Source organism: Schistocerca cancellata, chromosome 1 (assembly GCF_023864275.1).
Source record: "Schistocerca cancellata isolate TAMUIC-IGC-003103 chromosome 1, iqSchCanc2.1, whole genome shotgun sequence".
Classification (NCBI taxonomy): Eukaryota; Metazoa; Arthropoda; class Insecta; order Orthoptera; family Acrididae; genus Schistocerca; species Schistocerca cancellata.
The window spans coordinates 1,095,941,440-1,095,963,984 of NC_064626.1; the positions used below are offsets into that span (position 1 = coordinate 1,095,941,440).

Sequence of the window (22,545 nt, forward strand, 5' to 3'; positions counted from 1 at the left end):
AAACTGGTAATTTCTAATTAATCACACGTCAAAAATTTTTCTTTTGTCATTTGTTATCTGACTTCAAACTTGAAATTAAATCGTTCTCGAACACCTTGCAATTCCTTGGACCTATATCTTGCCAGTATCAATCTCGATAACAGGCAAAAATCGTCGAAATCCTCAGTTCCAGGAATGGATGAACTGACGGTATAAATAATTAAGTTTATACAGAAATCTCAGTGCGCGAGTCCTGCTCGCGCTTGCCCAATTTTTTCATATTTATAATACATGAGTGTAGGAACTCAAACGTCAATCTACCTAAGCTAAAAAATTCTCGACAAAATCGACTTTTCCAAGCGGTTTTAACACCCTAAAGAGATTTAGTTTTCCTACGGGCCGTACGGATGTGTGGCAGAATGCTCATCTGCTACCAAGGTGGGCTGGGTTCGATTTCCAGCTGTGATAAATGTTTAAACAAAGATGCATGTTCCATGAGCATTTCCATGGAGCGTAAAATATACAGAGACGAAAAATATGTAATATTGTTTCAATAAAAAATATTTATTAACAATCTTTTATAAATATCGGTAATTAGGAATTTTTATTTGCAATGAGAATTGGATTTTTGTGTGCAATGTGTGATTAGAAATAAGAAGACCCGGATTTTCCATAAAATGTCAGTTACATCTTAATTAGTATATATTTGTTCAATTTTATATTTAAGTGACGTAGGTATTCGAAATGAACGGAAAAAACGGAAAAGATAATAACCAAAACGAGATTCGAACCAGTGATCCAGCGATTGCCAGTCTCGGGGGCTACTATTTTTTCCAACTTTATGTGTTTTACGCTTCAGGTTAATGCTCATAGGGCAGGCATCTTTGTTTAAAAATTTGCTTCGGCCAGAAATCGAAACTACGACCGCAACATGGTAGCCAAGCTGCCTGTCGAAAAATCGACCGTAATTTAGATTATTAAAGACGCTCGGAAAACTTCAAAGTAATTTTTCTCGAGAATTTTTGAGCGTTGCATTGATCTACCTTGGTTTGAGTTCTGAACTTCACGTAACATAAGTACAGACAATCACAAAAATCCAATTACCGTGTGGTCTCCTTGTTTGTACCAATAAACTTGAGAATACAGGATGTTGCAGAAAGGTCCATCCGATTACACAAGACAACACCTTCTGCATGTATGAAGAGAGAAACTTGGGATGAATTTTAATTCACACATTGAAACTAAAGCTTCACCTTGGCGCCAGCTGTAAGTGTCCTGTGCAGTTAACTCGCTTACTCGTTCATTAATCAATGTTCGTCTGGTCGAGATGGCGATAACAAAGTGATAAAAGGAATTTTGCATTCTCCATTTCAACAGATATAATTCCGTTACAACAGTGTGGTGCGTTTTCGTAGACAGCACGGCAAAGCACCTCCTACAGATTAAGACGTTCAACGATGACACCAATATATTTAAGAAACAGGTGTTTAGGTAAGCGGAAATCCACAGGTCGCCGCAATATAGCGCATTCGACTGAGTTTTACACGTAGTCCGCAGAAGTCGTGACAATTGAGGGCTGTTCCTCATACGTCCTTCTGGCGTGTTTTATGGCGACCTTAGCGTCTCAAATTACCCGGAACGGCTGAAAATTTCATTTTTCAGTAGGCTGGAGTAGTCTACTTCCGCGCTGGCACCTGCATGTAAGAGAATTTCTTAAAATTGAGTTGCGTCACCGATCGATGAGCCCTAAGGGACCTGCGGATCTTGCATTACGCTATTGACATCCATGGTTGCCTGCTCTCACAACGTGTGATTTATTTTTTTGTGGCGGTTTATCAAAGACTTAGTCTAGAAGTTTCCTCTTCCAACAATTTAGGTCTACATGAGCGGGCGTAGCAACAACAATCAAGGTAATAACTCCAAACACTCTCGGAAAAGTATGGAATGAGTTTGACCGTTGTCTGGATGTTTATTGTGTCTCGATTGGTAAGTATATTGAACATTTGTGAAAGGTAAAGAAAAGTCTGACCGAAACGTAATTGTAAAAGATATTCCAGAGTTGTCTGTGTTTGCGTGCAAAAGACACTTCTTTCTAAAATTGGATGGCTGTTTTGAAAATAAAAATGCTGTAAACCGGTGTGTAAGTTAAAATTCACCCCTAGTTTTTGTCTTCAAAAATGTTCAAATTCGTGTGAATTCTTAAAGGACCAAACTACTGAGTTCATCGGTCCCTAGACTTACACACTACTTGAACTAAGTTACACTAACTTAGGCTGAGAACAACACACACACACCCATGCCCGAGGGAGAACTCGAACCTCCGGCGGGAGGGGCCGCGCAGTGCGTGACATGCCGCCTCAAACAGCGCAGCCACTCCCTGTGGCTTTTGTCTTGATTCGTGTAGATGACACAGTGGTGAAATCGCTTGACTCTTTATGAAACACCCCGTATTCGAAGGAACACCCACACCTCATCTTCTCTCGACGACGCTGACGTAGTCGAATCAACAGTCATCATCAATACCTGAAGTTGAGAAACAGGTGACTGGCGAACTACTGCAAAGATTCAGCGATACTACATGACCTAAAGGCTAAGAGCAACAGTAATCAGCACCACGAATGACAGAGACAGATCAACAAGCGAACATAGACTCTTTGAAGAAATTAGCTCGATGTTAACTTGAAACAAACTGACGACACCGCAACAAAATGCACCTCGATGGCCGGGTTGTCGTATCCCGCCCACTCGTCTAATATAGGGTGCCTAGGAAGCTGTTTTCTCGGATAGCTAGACAAAATTTCAAGCAAATCTTATTAATGGGGTTTATTACAGTAAGTTAAATTGACAATACAGGGCTATTACAAATGATTGAAGCGATTTCATAAATTCGCTGTAGCTCCATTCATTGACATATGGTCGTGACTTCAGGTTTCTGCCGTCAGAGCGCTCGAGAGCGTAGTGAGACAAAATGGCGACAGGAGCCGAGAAAGCCTATGTCGTGCTTGAAATGCACTCACATCAGTCAGTCATAACAGTGCAACGACACTTCAGGACGAAGTTCAACAAAGATCCACCAACTGCTAACTCCATTCGGCGATGGTATGCGCAGTTTAAAGCTTCTGGATGCCTCTGTAAGGGGAAATCAACGGGTCGACCTGCAGTGAGCGAAGAAACGGTTGAACGCGTGCGGGCAAGTTTCACGCGTACCCCGCGGAAAATTGGCTCATGCCACAACTGGAGACCGACAGCGCCGACTTCACCTTTCAACAGGATGGTGCTCCACCGCACTTCCATTATGATGTTCGGCATTTCTTAAACAGGAGATTGGAAAACCGATGGATCGGTCGTGGTGGAGATCATGATCAGCAATTCATGTCATGGCCTCCACTCTCTTCCGACTTAACGCCATGCGATTTCTTTCTGTGGGGTTATGTGAAAGATTCAGTGTTTAAACCTCCTCTACCAAGAAATGTGCCAGAACTGCGAGCTCGCATCAACGATGCTTTCGAACTCATTGATGGGGGACATGCTGCGCCGAGTGTGGGAGGAACTTGATTATCGGCTTGATGTCTGCCGAATCACTAAAGGGGCACATATCGAACATTTGTGAATGCCTAAAAAAACTTTTTGAGTTTTTGTATGTGTGTGCAAAGCATTTTGAAAATATCTCAAATAATAAAGTTATTGTAGAGCTGTGAAATCATTTGTAATAACCCTGTACTTTGCGTTTTCACAAAGAGGTGTCGCAGGCAGTTGGCGACATGCGAATAATCGATGTCCCTTGGTATATAGAATTTCAGTGCAAGCAAAACGCAACAGTTGATAAGTCATGGCTAAAGCGTTTGGATGACGGCTCGTCTTTCTAGTCCGGCCGCGGCTTCGCGGCGCAGCACTTATGTTCTCCTCGTGTAGGGGCCGCTCCTGCCGTGGTGTCGTCCTAGACAGCGTCGTCTCACAGCCCTCTCTGCTGTAACGTTCCAGGCCGACGTGCAGGCGCTTGATGTTACGCCTGCACAACGACGATGTTTGAAACCGGCCTCTCAAGAATCCCAATTTATTGTCTGATCACTGTGTTACCTCGTTCGGTAGGACACTTCCAAGTGTTCTACATGACCGGGATTTCGACTGTAAATGTAACAAGTAACAGCGGAGAAAAAAAGTTAACATTTCCGTTTATTTTACTCCTTTGCAGCTGGTTTGTTGTTTAAGAGAAAATAACGATGTAAAAAAAAATCGTCGCATACGATCAGAGTGATCGTCGCAGGACAGTGCGCAACGGCAGCCCATCCAGTCCAAAGCAGGGTCCGTATTTCCTTATTTTAACTTTCACAAACTGGAAAACAAGGTAGTTTTTGTAAAACGCTGTGCGGCGGGTAGTATACTGGACTTAATAGTCTGGATGTATTACAGTTGCGTGTCAGGCTTAACCTCGAACCGAAATCTTTGCCTTCCTCACGAATCCCTTTAGCAGAACGATTGTGAGGGAATATTAGGTCCAGGTTAGAGCTTCTGTGGCCCAAAATTTTAAATAATCAGAAACGTACAGGGTGACTTTGCATTCTCATAAAAAACATCCAAATCACGAAAACAGCGGACCTCTTACGACGATAGAAAAGCTAGGAAAAGCCGAGAGCGATTGATGACAACAATTTACGAACTGTATAAAGATAATCTGTCAGGCTCCTGACACAGACAATTCACCAGTAACAAATGTCAAGAGGTAAATGCAGAAAACGCCACAACTGGGCGTTTGCGTAATAGTGTGACCTTGCAGCACATACTGTTGAGTCGTTCAATGGGAGACGCGTAGCTTTTTCTTTCGCACTGATGACAACCACTACTCTTACAAGTCCTACATGAGATGTGGCACAATAGGTAGATATAGCCAATAGTCACACTCTCTTCAATGAGACTGTCGGAAATACACTACTGGCCATTAAAATTGCTACACCTAGAAGAAATGCAGATAATAAATGGGTATTCATTGGACAAATATATTATACTAGAACTGACATGTGATTACATTTTCACGCAATTTGGGTGCATAGACCATGAGAAATCAGTACCCGGAACAACCACCTCTGGCCGTAATAACGGCCTTGATACGCCTGGGCATTGAGTCAAACAGAGCTCCGATGGCGTCTACAGGTACAGCTGCCCATGCAGCTTCAACACGATACCACAGTTCATCAAGAGTAGTGACTGACGTATTGTGACGAACCAGTTGCTCGGCCACCATTGGCCAGACGTTTTAGTTGGTGAGAGATCTGGAGAAAGTGCTACCGGGCAGAAGTCGAACATTTTCTGTATCCAGAAAGGCCCGTACAGGACCTGCAACATGCGGTTGTGCATTATCCTGCTGAAATGAAGGGTTTCGCAGGGATCAAATGAAGGGTAGAGCCACGGGTCGTAACACATCTGAAATGTAATGTCCACTGTTCAAATTGCCGTCCATGCGAAGAAGAGGTGACCGAGACGTGTAACCAATGGCACCCCATACCATCACGCCGGGCGATACGCCTGTATGGCGATGACGAATACACGCATCCAATGTGTGTTCACCGTGATGTCGCCAAACAAAGATGCGACCATCACGATGCTGTAAACAGAACCTGGATTCATCCGAAAAAATGACGTTTTGCCATTCGTGCACCCAGGTTCGTCGTTGAGTACGCCATCGCAGGCACTCTGGTCTTGATGCAGCGTCAAGGGTAACCGCAGCCATGGTCTCCGAGCTGATAGTCCATGCTGCTGCGAACCTCGTCGAACTGTTCGTGCAGATGGTTGTTGTCTTGCAAATGTCCCCATCTGTTGACTCAGGGATCGAGACGTGACTGCACGATCCGTTACAGCCTTGCGGATAAGACGCCTGTCATCTCGACTGCTAGTGATACGAGGCCGTTGGGATCCAGCACGGCGTTCCGTATTACCCCCCTGAACACACCGATTCCATATTCTGCTAACAGTCATTGGATCTCGACCAACGCGAGCAGTAATGTCGCGATACGATAAACCGCAATCGCGATAAGCTACAATTCGACCTTTATCAAAGTCGGAAACGTGATGGTACGCATTTCTCCTCCTTCACGAGGCATCACGACAACGTTTCACCAGGCAACGCCGGTCAACTGCTGTTTGTGTATGGGAAATTGGTTGGAAACTTTCCTCATGTCAGCACGTTGTAGGTGTCGCCACCGGCGCCAACCTTGTGTGAAAGCTGCGAAAAGCTAATCATTTGCATATCACAGCATCTTCTTCCTGTCGGTTAAATTTCGCGTCTGTAGCACATCATCTTCGTCGTGTAGCAATTTTAATGGCCAGTAGTGTAGTAATAAAGATATTCGCATCCGTTTTGAAAACAGTCGAGATGTGATCAACACAAGCACGGTGACTGAGGGATCAAGCCCGTATGCTCATGTTTGTGGACCGAGCGAGATGGCACACTTGTTAAGACACTGGCATTCGGTGGACGGCAGCTCAGATCTTCGTCCGGTTATTCATATTTATGTTTTCTATGATTTCCATAACCCGCCGGAGACTAATGTCGGGATGGTTCCACTGAAAAGAATAAGGCAATTTCCCTTTGCCATCTTTCTCCAGTCTGAGCTTGTGTTCTGTTGCTAGTGATTTGTCGTCAGTGGGGCATTAGGATACGATCTTCTTTCCCTGTTTTTCATGTTTGCAGAACGTTTGTCAAACGTTAAAATATAATTCAGTAGCAACGAAGCGTCATACCTGTCTTGGTGACTGTACAGTTTGTCAGTGGACTACTATTTTTTTTAATTTGTTGGCTTTTGGGTCGTCCCCATACAGCCAGCTAAGTAGTTGAATTTCAATTTTGTCGATACGGAACGTAAGGACAGCACAACACCCAGTCTCCAAAAGGAGAAAATCTGTGACCAGGCCGGGAATCGAATCCGGGACAGACTGCTATTTATGAACAAAGTGGAGCACGTGCTCTCCTTCACAGCTCTATTTCGACAACCTATGGGGGACGGGGCAATGGCGGACATTCTTGGTTCTCATTTCATCCCTCCTAGGCGTTTCCATTAAGAGTATGCCACCACAAAACTTGAGAAGTACCTGGTTTTTGCAGCACTCTTACCGCGCCATTTTTATGTACAATTATGAACTGAGGTTCAATACTTCAGGTGATATTTCTCCACAGTCCAAGAGATCAATAGTGTGCTGTGGGCAGAAGGTAAGGGCTGTGTCTTGCGAAGTATGTTTAGCAGAGTAGGGTCGTGTGGGAAGTTGGTTCCTGTGAGCCAGCGTCTGGAAATGGATCTTGGTGACATTGATGATCGTTTATTGTCAAGCACTGAGTTGAGGGGCGTTTTGCTGCTCTGTGATCCATCTGTCGGCTAGGATTACGTGAGCTATCCGACGATTGCTCTTGCCATCCACCTGTTGTGAACACTACAGTAGAAACTCTCGCCGTGTGTGGGCGAGCATTATCTTGCTTAAACATAAGCCTAGTATGAATTGCCGTGAAGGGCAATAAAACGGAGTGTAGACTGTCGGCGATGTACCGATGTGCTGTAAGAGGGTCGCGGATGACAATCAAATGAATCCTGTTATGATTTGAAATGGCACCGAAGACCATAACTTCTGGTTGGGGGGCGACATTCAGACTGTCGGAGGTGTCTCCAGACACGTCTTCGGCCTGGAATGTCAATGACTAGAGCAGTATTGTCTTCATTGTTGTGTCCCGCTTCGAATTGAGCCCCGATGACCCTGTTTTGCATCTTGCGATATTTCGGGTCCTAACTGTACAGTCATCTTCAAGGCGAGTCAGTGGTTTGGAAGACCACTTGACACAATGACATACCGTGGAATAAATGCAACCAAAAGATGACAGAGTCTATGACGTCACTGACAAAGTGGCGTTTCAAAAGGGTAGCGCCTTCAATGATGGAGTTTCCTATGCTTCTACTCACTGATCATTCCCATTGCGAACCTCTATCTTGTCCGTAATGCACTTTACCGTAAATCAGAGGGCCAGTGGAAGTTGTACCAACACCAACTCCACGAGAACTATTCCACTCATTGAGACAACAGGCGATATAGCTCTCCAACATAGCGACTACTTCTAATATAAATTGAGTAGTCAAGGAAACTGGTAAACCTGCCTAATATCGTGTGGGGCCCCCGCGACCATGCAGAAGTTCCACAACATGACCTAACATGGACTCGACTAATGTCTGAAGTACTACTGGAGCGAAATGGCACAATGAATCGTGCAGGGCTGTCCATAAATCCGTAAGAGTACGAGGGGTGGAGATCCCTTCCGAACAGCACGTTGCAAGGCATCCCAGATATGCTCAATAATGTTCATGTCCAGGGAGTTTGGCGGCCATCGGAAGTGTTTAAATTCAGAGGAGTATTCCTGGAGCCACTCTGTAGTAATTCGTGCATTGTCGCTGGAATTGCCCAAGTCCATCGGTATGCACAATAGACATGAAGGGACGCAGATGATCAGACAGGATGCTTACATACGTGTCACCTGCCAGAGTCGTAACTAGACGCATCAGGGGTTCCATATCACTCCAACTGCACACGCCCCACATCGTTAGAGAACCTCCACCAACTTGAACAGTCCCCTGCTGACATGGTTCAAATGGCTCTGCGCACTATGGGACTTAACATCTGAGGTCTCCAGTCCCCTAGAACTTAGAACTACTTAAACCTAACTAACCTAAGGACATCACACACATCCATGCCCGAGGCAGGTTTCGAACCTGCGACCGTAGCGGTCGCGCGGTTCCACACTGAAGCACCTAGAACCGATCGGCCACAACGGCCGACCTGCTGACATGCAGGGTAGACGGATTCACGAGGTTGTCTCCATACCCGTACACGTCCATCCGCTCGATACAATTTGAAACGAGACTCGTCCGAACAGGCAAAATGTTTCTAGTCATCAACAGTCCAATGTCGATGTTGACGGGCCCAGGTGAGGCGTAAAGCTTTGCGTCGTGGGGTCATCAACGGTACACGAGTGGGCCTTCGGCTCCGAAAGCCCCCATCGATGTTGTTTCGTTGAATGGTTCGCACGCTGACACTTGTTGATGGCCCAGTATCGGAATCTGCAGCAATTTGCGGAAGGGTTGCACTTCTGCCGTGTTGAACGATTCTCTTCAGTCGTCGTTGGTCCCGTTCTTGCAGGATATTTCTTCGGCCGCAGCGATTTCGGAGATTTGATGTTTTACCGGATTCCTGATATTCACGGTTCACTCGTGAACTAGTCGTACGGCAAAATCCATAGTTCATAGCTACCTCGGAGATGCTGTGTCCCATCGCTGGTGCTCCGACTATAACAACACGTTCAAACTCACTCATATCATGATACCTTGCCACTGTAGCAGCAGTAACGGATCTAAAACTGCGCCAGGCGCTTGTTGCCTTACGTAGGCTTTGCCGACCACAGCGTCGCATTCTGTCTGTTTACATATCTCTCTTTTGAATATGCATGCCTATACCAGTTTCTTTCGCGGTTCAGTGTATATGCTGATCTCTCACTCCACTCCCCCCCCCCCCCTCTCTCTCTCTCTCTTTGTGTGTGTGTGTGTGTGTGTGTGTGCGTGCGTGCGTGTGTGTGTGTGTATGTGTGTGTGTATGTGTATGTGTATGCGTGTGTGCGCGCGCTTATGCGTATAAAATGGTGCAATGCTTTTGTGTGTTCATGAGTCCATACATATATAGCAGCGTGCTTGTTTTAGTTCACTACGTGCACAGTTGCTTCTGTTTAATTATATGCGTTCATATGTGTCGTATGAGTGCTTTTGGAAACGAATTTCTTTCACACCTCTTACGCACCAGTGACGCAACGATGACGTGATGCAGCAAGTGTCAAGTTTCCGCTAAAACATCGGCGCAGCTGTCACACGCTGCCGTAACTGTGAGCACTGGCGGCGCTCCAAAGACGCATCGGGACGCTCACAGATCACCGGCCCTGGAAGGGGGCTGGCGGGCTGGCGACTGCGCACGACCCCAGCCTTCCCCCTCTTACATTATGTCTCTCAGCATCAGTTTGATAAATTGATTTATTAAACATAAATTGCTGATTACGCATTTGCAATATACTGGGCAGTTACAATTAAGGTGCATCTACTTGAGGAGGTCCAGTGTGTAATTATCATATGGCAGCGTAACTTGGCAGATACGATAGTGCGTTAATGCGGAACCGATTTACGCTGAAAGAAAAAAAAAATAGTCCCAATTTTGGCAAGAGCTGCAAATCTGGCGCAGGTATCTCCTCAATGTCTCCGGTTCTCATATTGAACAAATTGTGTAAGCGGCTGTTAATAAGAAAATAACATTATGTCTTTCTCACTTAACCATATAAAGCTGCTGTTCCTGAGAAACACTGAGTCTCACCTTTACCTACGATAATGGGATAGACCGAAGCAATGAATTAAAATTTGTACCAGCGCCGAAATTCTTTCTCACTTGTTTAACCTGTTCTGCTCACATCCCGTTCCTAATCCTTTACATATCGAACCATTTCTACACGTCTTACTTCCATTCAGAAAGCTAGATTTGCGCATGATGGTTAAAATGGAATTAATATTTTTACAGCGTAAATCGGTTCCGCATTAACGAATTACAATGTCTGTCAAGTTTCGCTGGCCATACAATAATTACAACCCACACTGGACTTCTGTGAATAGCTGCACTTTAATTATAACGTCTAGTATAGTTATTCAGTGAACATGTCTCACGCGTAATAATGGAAAAATCATCCCTTGCTTACAGTCTGTGTATCACTGCATTAATCGTCTTTCCACCAGAGAAAGAATCTGGCTTCCGTGTTCGAAGACAGCGTTATAGTATAGTAAGGCAGCCTACTGGATTATCACTGTTGTGACGTTCATGCCTCGACCAGTCATGTCAGATTGACCGTAAGTTCACTCAAAATCTCGTGTCAAATCTCTTTTCCCGGAATATGAAATAATATTTTTTACGTGTAATGTCTATACAATTAGCAAAAATGGACAATAGTGAAGGTAAGCGCAACATTCAAAGTTGTCTACCTCGGGTGTCTGTTTTGAGTCTGTTATACGATCACTATTCCTTGCATCGTTTCCCTATCCTCCCTCATCTGACTACACTTCCCAGAATGCCAAATTTCAGTATCAGTGTTTGGCCGCCATATCACGGTTTCAAGCACCTGTAATGAGATTCTAAAAGATCAAAACCTGTATGGTTCTCTATGATACAACAGGCAATGACTCTACACCATGGAAGTCTATGTTGTATATGAAATGAAATGATCGTATGGCATTGTTGGCCGAGAGGCCCCATGCGGGGAAGTTCGGCCGCCAGGGTCGTGTGTGCATTCCTAAGGGATCACACTGCTGAGGTCATCGGTCCCTAGTCTTACACACTACTTAAATTAACTTTAACTTACGCTAAGAACAACACACACACACCATGCCCGAGGGAGGATTCGAACCTCCGAATGGGAGCGGCCCCGCAATCCGTGACAATGGCGTCTCTAACCGCGCGGCTACCCCGCGTGGCAAATCCGCCAAGTGCAAGTCTTATTTCAGTCGACGCCACGCCTTGCGCGCTGGTGATCAGGATGAAATGATGATGAGGACAACAAAACACCCATCCACGAGCGGAGAAAATCTCCAACTTAGCTGGAAATCGAACCCTGGACCGCTGCGTGGGAGGCAAGCACGTTACCACTCAACTAAGCAGCCGGACTATGTTATACATACTATGGAGTCAACAATAGACGACGCATTGCAACTCGAGATCTCAACACAGGTTCCAGTAATCTGTTCCAGACGGTACGTAGTGACACTCTGTCCGGAGTTTAGCTACTCTCATCGTCTATTCGTCATAGCCAGTAGAAGAATCCTACGATGTTCTCGTGGTGTTGTCCTGCTGAAAAGGATCTTGCTCGCTCTTCTTGCTAGACTACCGCTCGACCACCTCTGCAAAGTCGATGATGATGGTAGGAAGCACGCGATGAGGACAGTCTGAGCGGTACTGCATTCACGGAATGTACAGATGCACTATTTCCTAATAGGAACAAAAGCTCTGCCTCCCATGAGCAGTACGCACATTTAGAATATTTATATAACTAATGAAGTATGTTATAGTAAGTGAAAGCTATAATTCGTTCAACAATATAGTAAACGGAGCGAACCACGCTCTGTCACACCGTAATACACTACTGGCCATTAAAATTGCTACACCACGAAGATGACGTGCTACAGACGCGAAATTTAATCGACAGGAAGAAGATGCTGTGATATGCAAATGATTAGCTTTTCAGAGCATTCACACAAGGTTGGCGCCGGTGGCGACACCTACAACGTGCTGTCAAGAGGAAAGTTTCCAACCGATTTCTCATACACAAACAGCAGTTGACCGGCGTTGCTTTGTGAAACGTTGTTGTGATGCCTCGTGTAAGGAGGAGAAATGCGTACCATCACGTTTCCGACTTTGATAAAGGTCGGATTGTAGCCTATCGCGGTTGCTGCTCGCGTTGGTCGAGATTCAATGACTGTTAGCAGAATATGGAATCGGTGGGTTCAGGAGGGTAATACGGAACGCCGTGCTGGCTCCCAACGGCCTCGTATCACTAGCAGTCGAGATGACAGGCATCTTATGCGCATGGCTGAAACGGATCGTGCAGCCACTTCAACAGATAGGGACGTTTGCAAGACAAAAACCATCTCCACGAACAGTTCGACGGCGTTTACAGCAGCATGGACTATCAGGTCGGAGACCATGGCTGCGGTTACCCTTGACGCTGCATCACAGACAGGAGTGCCTGCGATGATGTACTCAACGACGAACCTGGGTGCACGAGGGCAAAACGTCAATTTTTCGGATGAATCGAGGTTCTGTTTACAGCATCATGATGGTCGCATTCGTGTTTGGCGACATCCCGGTGAACGCACATTGGAAGCGTGTATTCGTCATCGCCATACTGGCGTATCACCCGGCGTGATGGTATGGGTTGCCATTGGTTACACGTCTCGGCCACCTCTTGTTCGCATTGACGGCACTTTGAACATTTCAGATGTGTTACGACCCGTGGCTCTACCCTTCATTCGATCCCTGCGAAACCCTACATTTCAGCAGGATAACGCACGACCGCATGTTGGAGGTCCTGTACGGGCCTTTCTGGATACAGAAAATCTTCAACTGCTGCCCTGGCCAGCACATTCTCCAGATCTCTCGCCAATTGGAAACGTCTGGTCAATGGTGGCCGAGCAACTGGCTCGTCACAATACGCCAGTCACTACACTTGATGAACTGTGGTATCGTGTTGAAGCTGCATGGGCAGCTGTACCTAACACACGCCATCCAAGCTCTGTTTGACTCAATGTCCAGGCGTATCAAGGCCAATATTACGGCCAGAGGTGGTTGTTCTGGGTACTGATTTCTCAGGATCTATGCACCCAATTTGCGTGAAAATGTAATCACATGTCAGTTCTAGAATAATATATTTGTTCAATGAATACCCGGTATTCTTGGTGTAGCAATTTTAATGGCCAGTAGTGTATAATTAAATCGGAGCAATGCTATAGTGCAAGATAGTTGGGAGGAAAGGGACTGACAAGGCATAAGAACAGTGATGCGCCATTACCCAAATAACAAATCAGAGTGAGATACGTTCATGAGCCAAAACATGACGACCAATGCCAGCGCGACACTGAATGATGCCTGGTGATGTTGGGGGCACGTGATAAGAGTGTAAGGGAAGTATATAAGCGGGTCAGAGCTGACTGGGGAATGATTCTAGTGACAAGACGGGCTGCAGACAGAGAAATCCACTGACATAACGCGTTTGACAAACGACGGATTCTTAAGGTGCGGTACCTGGGAACGAGCATCTCCGAAATGGCGAAGCTTGTCGGTTGTTCGCATGCTACTGCCGTGAGAACCTCCACGTCTCGTAACAGAAGGTCGAGGTCTGAGACTTTCCCGCTCTGTAAAGCAGGATAAGCAGCGATCGGTGACAAATCTGACGACAAAGTGCGATACTGGAAAATACAGTTCAGCTCACATTGTTGAACATGGGGCTCCACAGTAGGTCATCGCTATGTGCTCCCACGTTGGCTCAAAAAATCATAAATTTCAATTGCAGTAGGCACGATAGCGTCGAAAGTGGACCGTGAATCAATGGAAAAGTGTCGACTGGCCGAATTAAAAATTTCTTGGTACAACAGGTCGATGGTCGTGACCGGGTGCGCTGTTAGTCAGGCGAACAGCTGCTCGAAATATGGACCACGTCACGAACGCAGGCCGGCGGAGGCTGGATTGTGATATGCTTCCTTTGGAACTGTGGTACTTATCGAAGGCACCACGACTGCTGTGGACTACATCAACATTATTGTGGACTACTTCATGCCTCCATGCTTCACGTCTTTTCCTACGGCAGTCACATCTTCCAAAGGACAATAGTTCGCAAGGCCAAGTCACACTACTGGCTTTTGATGAACATGATAGCGAACTCGCGTTGATGACCTGGCCACCAAATTTGCCTGATCCGAACATGATGGACCACATCTGGGGCGCTATTAGGGGGCTAGCTTCGTGCCCACAAAGCACAGACTGGTAATTTTGCGGAATTAATACGACCTGTGCATAGACATCAAGTGCCAAATACCTCCTTACACCAACTAAGGAATTGTCGAATCCATGTTATGCAGAATCGCTGCTGTATTGCGTTCCAGAAGTGGGCCGACAAATCAGAATGTTTTCGCTCATTAGTATACATCTCAGCTACGACTCTGAACAAGGAGCATGTTTACAGAACGTTTTATTAGAACAGCTCGAAGAATGTACATGATTTCGATCTGTTTTCACGACAGATTATAGGAGGCCGCCATGGATGCGACAATCACCTAAAACTCATTTACACACATCAAAAAAAGTTTTACATTACCCCAGTTCCCAGAACTCCTGAAGATAGACATTGACTGTGGATATTGTATCACAGACACAGTCCATTTGACTGTTCAGAGATGTCACTAAACCCGCCCAAAGATGTAAACAACCATGCATGAGCAGCGCCTATTAGACGGAGGGAATACGACAGCCAGTCAGTTCCAGTCATTCCACCAGGAAGGAGGTACACGGCTCTTGTTGTCTGTAGTTCAACCATGCCTAGATCGTCAATACAGCGGTTCGATCACATCCGCATTGTTACTTTGTGCCAGGAAGGGCCCTCAACAAGGGAAGTGCCCATGCGTCCCAGAGTGAACCAAAGCGATGTTGTTCAGACATGGAAGAGATACAGAGATACAGGAACTGTCGATGACATGCCTCGCGCAGGCCGCCCACTACAGCAGTGGATGATCGCTACCTACGGATTATGGCTCGGAGGAACCCTGACAGCAACTCCACCACGTTGAATAATGCTTTTCGTACAGCCACAGGACTTCGTGTTATGACTCACACGGTGCGCAATAGGCTGCATGCTGCGCAACTTCACTCGCGATGTCCATGGAGAGGTCCATCTTTTCAACCACGACACCATGCAGCGCAGTACACATGGGCCCAACAACATGCCGGATGGACCGCTCAGGATTGGCATCACGTTCTCTTCACCGATGAGTGTCGCATATGCCTTCAACCACACAATCGCTGGAGACGTGTTTGGAGGTAACCCGGTCAGGTTGAACGCCTAAGATACATTGTCCAACGAGTGCAGCAAGGTGGAGGTTCCCTGCCGTTTTTCGGTGGAACGTGGGGCCGACGTACGCCGCTGGTAGTCACGGAAGGCGCCGTAACGGCTGTACGAGATGTGAATGCCATCATCCGACCGGTAGTGCATCCATATAGGCAGCATATTGGCGAGGCATTCGTCTTCATGGACGACAGTTCGCGTCCCCATCGTGCACATCTTGTGGATGACTTCCTTCTGGATAATGACATCGCTCGACTAAAGAGGCCAGCATCTTCTCCAGACATGAACCCTAACGAACATGCCTGGGATAGACTGAAAAGGGGTGTTTATGGACGACGTGACCCACCAACCACTCTGAGGGATCTACGCCGAATCGCCGTTGAGGAATGGGACAATCTGGACCAACAGTGCCTTTATGAACTCGTGGATAGTATGACACGTCGAATACAGGCATGCATCAATGCAAGAGGACGCGCTACTGGGTATTAAAGGTACCTGTCTACAGCAAGCTGGACCACCACCTCTGAAGGTCTCGCTGTATCGTGGTAAAACATGCAATGCGTGGTTTTCATGAGCAATAAAAAGGGCGGAAATGATGTTTATGTTGATCTTTATTCCAATTTTCTGTACAGGTTCCGGAATTCTCGGAACGGAGGTGATGCAAAACTTTTTTTGATGTGTGTACTTGTTCGAAGCTAATTCTGTCAACGAGGTGAATTCGAGCACAATGTGCGCGATTTACGGTTTCGCTTGGAACATCTTGCAAGATGGTGTCCTATCTGGGCCATGCACTGCAAGTGCAGGGCTCACGTTATCTGCCTATTTGCGTTTCTATTACTGAATTGAGGATTCCCATGGCAACCAGCGAAGTGCAGAGATTAAGTTAAGGGTCCTGCCCGCGTAATTATATCATCACAGGTCTATTAAAACGCATAATGAGAACAAGCTGCAATGCATTAAAAATCACGTATTATGAAGATCTTTGCCGTGGCAGAGTTCTCTACCGGAAACCGCTGCAAGTGGGATCGGTGCTGAGCAGTCGGGGGGGGGAGATATTATAACACCCACAGAGAGGGCATCCTGTGCAGAAGCGTCCCTTTGTTCTTACCTTAGACCGGACGCCCGTACCAGACAACGGCGGCTCCTTCCGGGAATTCTGAAAGCGGCGCCGGTATGGTGCTCGGACGACTGACCACAGCCAACGGGTGCCGACCAAAAGTAACACTGATTGGACAGCCGCTGGGAATCCACACAGTGAGCGGGAGTGACGGTGACTGGGTAGTTCATCAGAAAATTATTACTCTCGGACGACCCCTGGCGCCAACTCCGTCTGATACCTACAGAAATTAAGTACTCCCGTTTTGGCTTCGAAGGGAAGCGTAGCCTTTGCCCCGGTCCGTGCAACTAAGTTTTGGTTCGCCCGGCAGCCCGTACATTAGTTTTGCACATAAGCGATCGTCACAGCTGATCCACATCTCGACACCACGAGGGGGCCACCTGCTGTGGTTTCGACATTCAGAGAACATCACAGGGCATATATCTGTAGCTCCCGCCGTATTCAAATCGCTCTCGCCGAGACAGATACAGAAGAGCTAATTGTGGGCCATATATGCAGTTCAGTGCCTGCTTGAATCTTTATTTGCTTCTGCTGCTCGTGGTCTTGCGATAGCGTTCTCGCTTCTCGAGCACGGGGTCCCGGGTTCGATTCCCGGCGGGGTCAGGGATTTTTCCTGCCTCGAGATAACTGGGTGTTGTTGTGTCGTCTTCATCATCATCATTCATCCCCATTACGGTCGGAGGAAGGCAATGGCAAACCACCTCCGCTACGACTTTGCCTAGTACGGCGGTGCGGGTCTCCCACATCGTTCCCCTACGCTCCGTCACGGAGTGTGGGACTTCATCATCATCGTCATGTCAATAACCTTCATGTTGATAGGTAAATCAACCAGAATCTTGCGCTCTCTATCAGTGATAGGAAAGGTGCCCATCCGTACTGAAAAAAATGGAAAAAATGAGTACTTTTGTGTTAGTTGTCATTTTTATCTATGAACACTGTGCCATAATTAATTAGGAGGCATTATCTCATCGTGCATATTGAGTTGTTAATGTGAAATCCTATTAGTAATACATTTGTTTCATTTTCCACAATATTTATGGCTTTCAGTTAAAAATAGCCTGCCAGTCTCTTCAACCCAGTTATTCTTTTAGGAGATTATTCTTGTGCTTTTTTAAAAAATTGATTCTTATTATACGTACGGTGTGCGTCCTCGCCTGGCATGATTCCCCCAACAGGGGCAAGGGATTAAATGTCAGATATTGCGTATAGGAGTCATTTCAGAGGGATTCGCATAATGCACCATCTGTATACCGCCTCACGTTGAAATAAACTCGGAGGACGCCTCCCAGTGTACAACAGAATTTGTTTCTAAACCTCTCCGTCTCCATTTCGGACCAAGTGCCCGGTATCTCTTAAGCTCCAAATGATTTACGCCGAGCCACGGTTTGTTGCCTCAGTTCTGACGTCCACACGGATCCCTGTCATCTGTTAGTGGCCTACAAGAGGCAGAAGCGCGGTGTGTGTATTCCCATGTTGTCATCCGCTCATGCGACTGTGCAGACTCACAGGTAATAGTCGCTGTGATGGAAGGCGTGCAGGTGCGGGTAGTATCAATGTAATGTCAATGTACTTCCCGAATGTCTGCATACCGTCACAGAATTGTTCGCAAAGGGGAACGCTGTAGTGAGGTTTGGAAGACAAAGCTAAGGGAGAGGTACTGGAAGATTGAAATTTTGCCTTAGGATTTGCAACGTTGTCGTAGGGCACAGACAATAAGTGTTCCGGGGCGTCACATAGTTTTAGTGGCAGAGAACAATTTTTTCCACAAAATTAGCGGAATTCTGCGCTGACGATTGTAGTTACGTTTGAGCAATGATAAATAACGTGGGAAGAGGACGCAGATGAAGATGAGACGGGAAAATGGTACTGAAAGAAGAATTTATAGAGTAGTAAAACAGCTAACTCGAAACAAGGTCCCGGGAGTAGTCGACATTAAGTCCGGACTACTGACAGTCTTAGGAGAGCCAGACATGAAAAAACTCTTCCATCTGATGTCCAAGATGTATGTGACATGCGAAATACCTCCAGACTTCAAGAAGACTATATTAATTCGAATTACAAAGGAAGCAGGCGCTGACATATGTGAATATTACCTAACAATCAGTCTCATAAGCGATGGTTGCAAAATATTAATACGAATTCTTCACAGAAAAATGGAAAAACTGGCAGAAACCAACATCGGAGGAGGTCAGTTCGGATTCCGGGGAAATGTAGGAACCTGTGAGGCAATACTAATCCTACAACTTATCTTGCAAGATGGATTAAGGCAGGACAAACGTGCTTTTATATCATTTGTAGACTTAAAGAAAGCTTTTGACACTGTTAACGAAGTACCCCGAAATCCTGAAGGTGACAGGGATAAGATACAGTGAGCGAAAGGCCATTTACAACTTCTACAGAAACCAGTCGAATCGAGGGTGACAAAAGGGAAGCGGTGGTTACAGAAGGGACTCAGGCAGGGTTGTAGGCTATCCTCGATGTCATTCAGTCTGTAGACTGAGGAAGCAATAGAGGAGACCAAAAAAAATCTGCAGTAGGAATTAAAGTTCAGGGAAAAGAAATAAAAACTTCGAGTTTTTCCGATGGCATTATAATTCTGCCAAAGACACCAAAGGACATCAAGGGAAGGAAAACGAGGATAATGGGCTGCATTCAAATTAAATCAGGTGATTCTGAGCGAATTAGGTTAAATAACACGACACTTAATATAGTGGATGAGTTTTGTTATTTCGGCAGCAAAATAACTGATATAACTGATGATGGGCGAAGTAGAGGAGAATGTAAAATGTAGACTGGCAACAGCGAGAAAAGCCACAAACATATGGCTCAAAATTTTAGACTAACCGTTGGTGACAGGTAGGTTTTTTAAATTAAAATACAGAACGAAGGTGCATTTGAACATTTTATTTCTGTTGTTCCAATGTGATACATGTACCTTCGTGAACTTATCATTTCTGAGAACGCATGCCGTTGATTGCGTGATTACCTGTAAATACCACATTAATGCAATAAATGCTCAAAATGATGTCCGTCAACCTCAATGCATTTGGCAATACGTGTAACGACATTCCTCTCAACAACGAGTAGTTCGCCTTCCGTAATGTTCGCACGTTCATTGACAATGCGCTGACGCATGTTGTCAGGCGTTGTCGGTTGATCACGATAGCAAATATCCTTCAACTTTCAGCACAGAAAGAAATCCAGAGACGTCAGATCCGGAGAACGTGCGGGCCATGGTGTGATGCTCCGACGACCAATCCACCTGTCATGAAATATGTTATTCAATACCGCTTCAACTGCACGCGAGCTATGTGCCGGACATAAAAAAATGGCTCTGAGCACTATGGGACTTAACATCTGAGGTCATCAGTCCCCTAGAACTTAGAACTACTTAAACCTAAGGACATCACACACATCCATGCCCGAGGTAGGATTCGAACCTGCGACCGTAGCGGTCACGCGGTTCCAGACTGAAGCGCCTAGAACCGCTCGGCCACACCGTCCGGCTGCCGGACATCCATCATGCTGGAAGTACATCGCCATTCTGTCATGTAGTGAAACATCTTGTAGTAACATCGGTAGAACATTACGTAGGAAATGATACATTGCACCATTTAGATTGCCATCGATAAAATGGGGACCAATTATCCTTCCTCCCTTAATGCCACACCATACATTAACCCGCCAAGGTCGCTGATGTTCCACTTGTCGCAGCCATCGTGGATTTTCCATTGCCCAATAGTGCATATTATGCCGGTTTACGTTATCTATGATGGTGAATGACGCTTCGTCGGCAAAATAGAACGCGTGCAAAAAATCTGTCATCGTCACGTAATTTCTCTTGTGCCCTGTGGCAGAACTGTACACGACGTCGCCATGCAACTCCTGGGGCGTAGAAATATGGTACGGGTGCAATCGATGTTGATGTAGCATTCTCAACACCGACGTTTTTGAGATCCCCGATTCTCGCGCACTTTGTCTGCTACTGATGTGCGGTTTAGCCGCGACAGCAGCTAAAACAACTACTTGGGCATCATCATTTGCTGCAGGTCGTGGTTGACGTTTCACATGTGGCTGAACACTTCCTGTTTCCTTAAGTAATCTAACTATCCGGCGAACGGTCCGGACACTTGGATGATGTCGTCCAGGATACCGAGCAGCATACATAGCACACGCCCATTGGGCATTTTGATCACAATAGCCATACATCAACACGATATAGATCTTTTCCGCAGTTGGTAAACGGTCTATTTTAACACGGGTAATGTATCACGAATCAAATACCGTCCGCACTGGCGGAATGTTACTTGATACCACGTACTTATACGTTTGTGACTATTAAAGCGCCATCTGTCATAAAGCGAAAAAAGTGCTCCAACTATACATTCATATTTATTTACGTACTACACGAATATGTAATAAAAATGGGGGTCCTTATTTAAAGAAACGCAGTTGATATCCGTTTGACCTATGGCAGCGCCATCTAGCGGGCCAACCATAGCGCCCTCTGGTTTCCCCCTTCAAGCTAGACGAGTTTCGTTCTTTGTAGTTTTTTCGTTTGATGCTTATTTCGTGGGATATTTGGCCCGGTCACTATCAATGGACCACCCTGTATATACGTCTTTCTTGGACACACAGCACCAGATTTGCACCTGGTGGCCAGAGTTGGAACTATTTTTTTCAGCATAAATTGGTGCTGCGTTAGCACATTAGAATGTCTACCAAGTATCGCTGCCATACGATAATTACAGCCCTCACTGGACCTCCGCGAGTAGCTGCCATACGATAATTAGAGCCCTCATTGGACCTCCGCTGCAATTTAATTATAATTACCAGGTAATAATAATATGGTTATATTTTCATCCCTTCGGAGAGTGGCATTAGAAGTTCTCGCTGGTCACGGGTCTTAATGGGCTCGGAGTACCGATGGGCAATCACACGGTGGGAGGTGTGGGGGCGTGCGAACTAGGTCGCAGCGGAGCCGTTGGGCGAGTGCGCCGGTGCACAAATAACCTGGCAGCGGCGGAGCGGCCGCGTTCGCTGGCGCCAGCGACAAGTGCGCGCTGTCCGGTCCGCGGCGCGCCATGGCGCGCGAGGTGCTGGGCGCGCTCTCCGAGGTTATGCAGCGCCTGCAGGGCGTACAGGTTAGTCGCTGCACATGCCTGCAATCCCATTGGCCCGACGCGTCTCGCCAGTTCCCTGTCTGCTAGCTTGGAGTGGCGCCACTCGTCTGTTTTCACGCTGTCTTGCTTACCATAACAAAAGGCCGCATGCACTATTGCCTCGAGGCTTGGCAGCCTGTCAACAGTAGAGTCAAGGGATGATTTAGTACCAGAGTAGCTTAAGGTACAACGGACAGCGGAGGTAATGTTGAATGTTCCCCATGGAAAAACAATAGGACCACACCGTTCGTATTACACGTATTTATCCCGATGCGTCACAACCCAGAAGAAAGTCTGCGTTTGTGCAAAGTGTCTGATCATAAACTACGCAGATGTAACAATACGCACATATGTGCTTTGGCATCGTCTGAATCCGCAAGTAGCAGGGTAGACACACTTTAACAGATACCTAGATTGGGCTACTTGCCGACCAAAATGACATAGCGCTTAAGACCCTGAATTCACATTTATGGAGAGAGGACTTCAAATTTCCATTTAGCAGCCCTCATTACTTTCTCTGTAGTTTCACTAAATCACTTTAGGCGAATGTTTCGAAATGGTTTCTTTTCCGAAAAGGCCACATAGTGATTCCTGCCACATCGAGTGACTTCGAAATCGATGAGATC

The 22,545-nt window shown here is 46.2% G+C and overlaps 1 protein-coding gene across 14 annotated transcripts in view; it reads left to right on the top strand.

Moving 5' to 3' along the window:
• LOC126091654 (serine-rich adhesin for platelets) overlaps positions 1 to 22,545 on the top strand; it is a 443,990-nt gene that overhangs the window by 55,676 nt on the left and 365,769 nt on the right. For 3 of the 14 annotated variants that reach the window (XM_049907079.1, XM_049907082.1, XM_049907080.1), the window contains exon 1: positions 21,771 to 21,901. The exons of 8 other annotated variants lie outside the window; for them this stretch is intronic. In XM_049907079.1, coding sequence (XP_049763036.1) covers positions 21,842 to 21,901 — 60 coding nt within the window. In that variant the 5' untranslated portion in view covers positions 21,771 to 21,841. Of the gene's footprint in view, positions 1 to 21,770; positions 21,902 to 22,545 lie in introns of those variants that run through there. 3 more of the 14 variants (XM_049907081.1, XM_049907093.1, XM_049907088.1) reach the window with 1 other exon arrangement.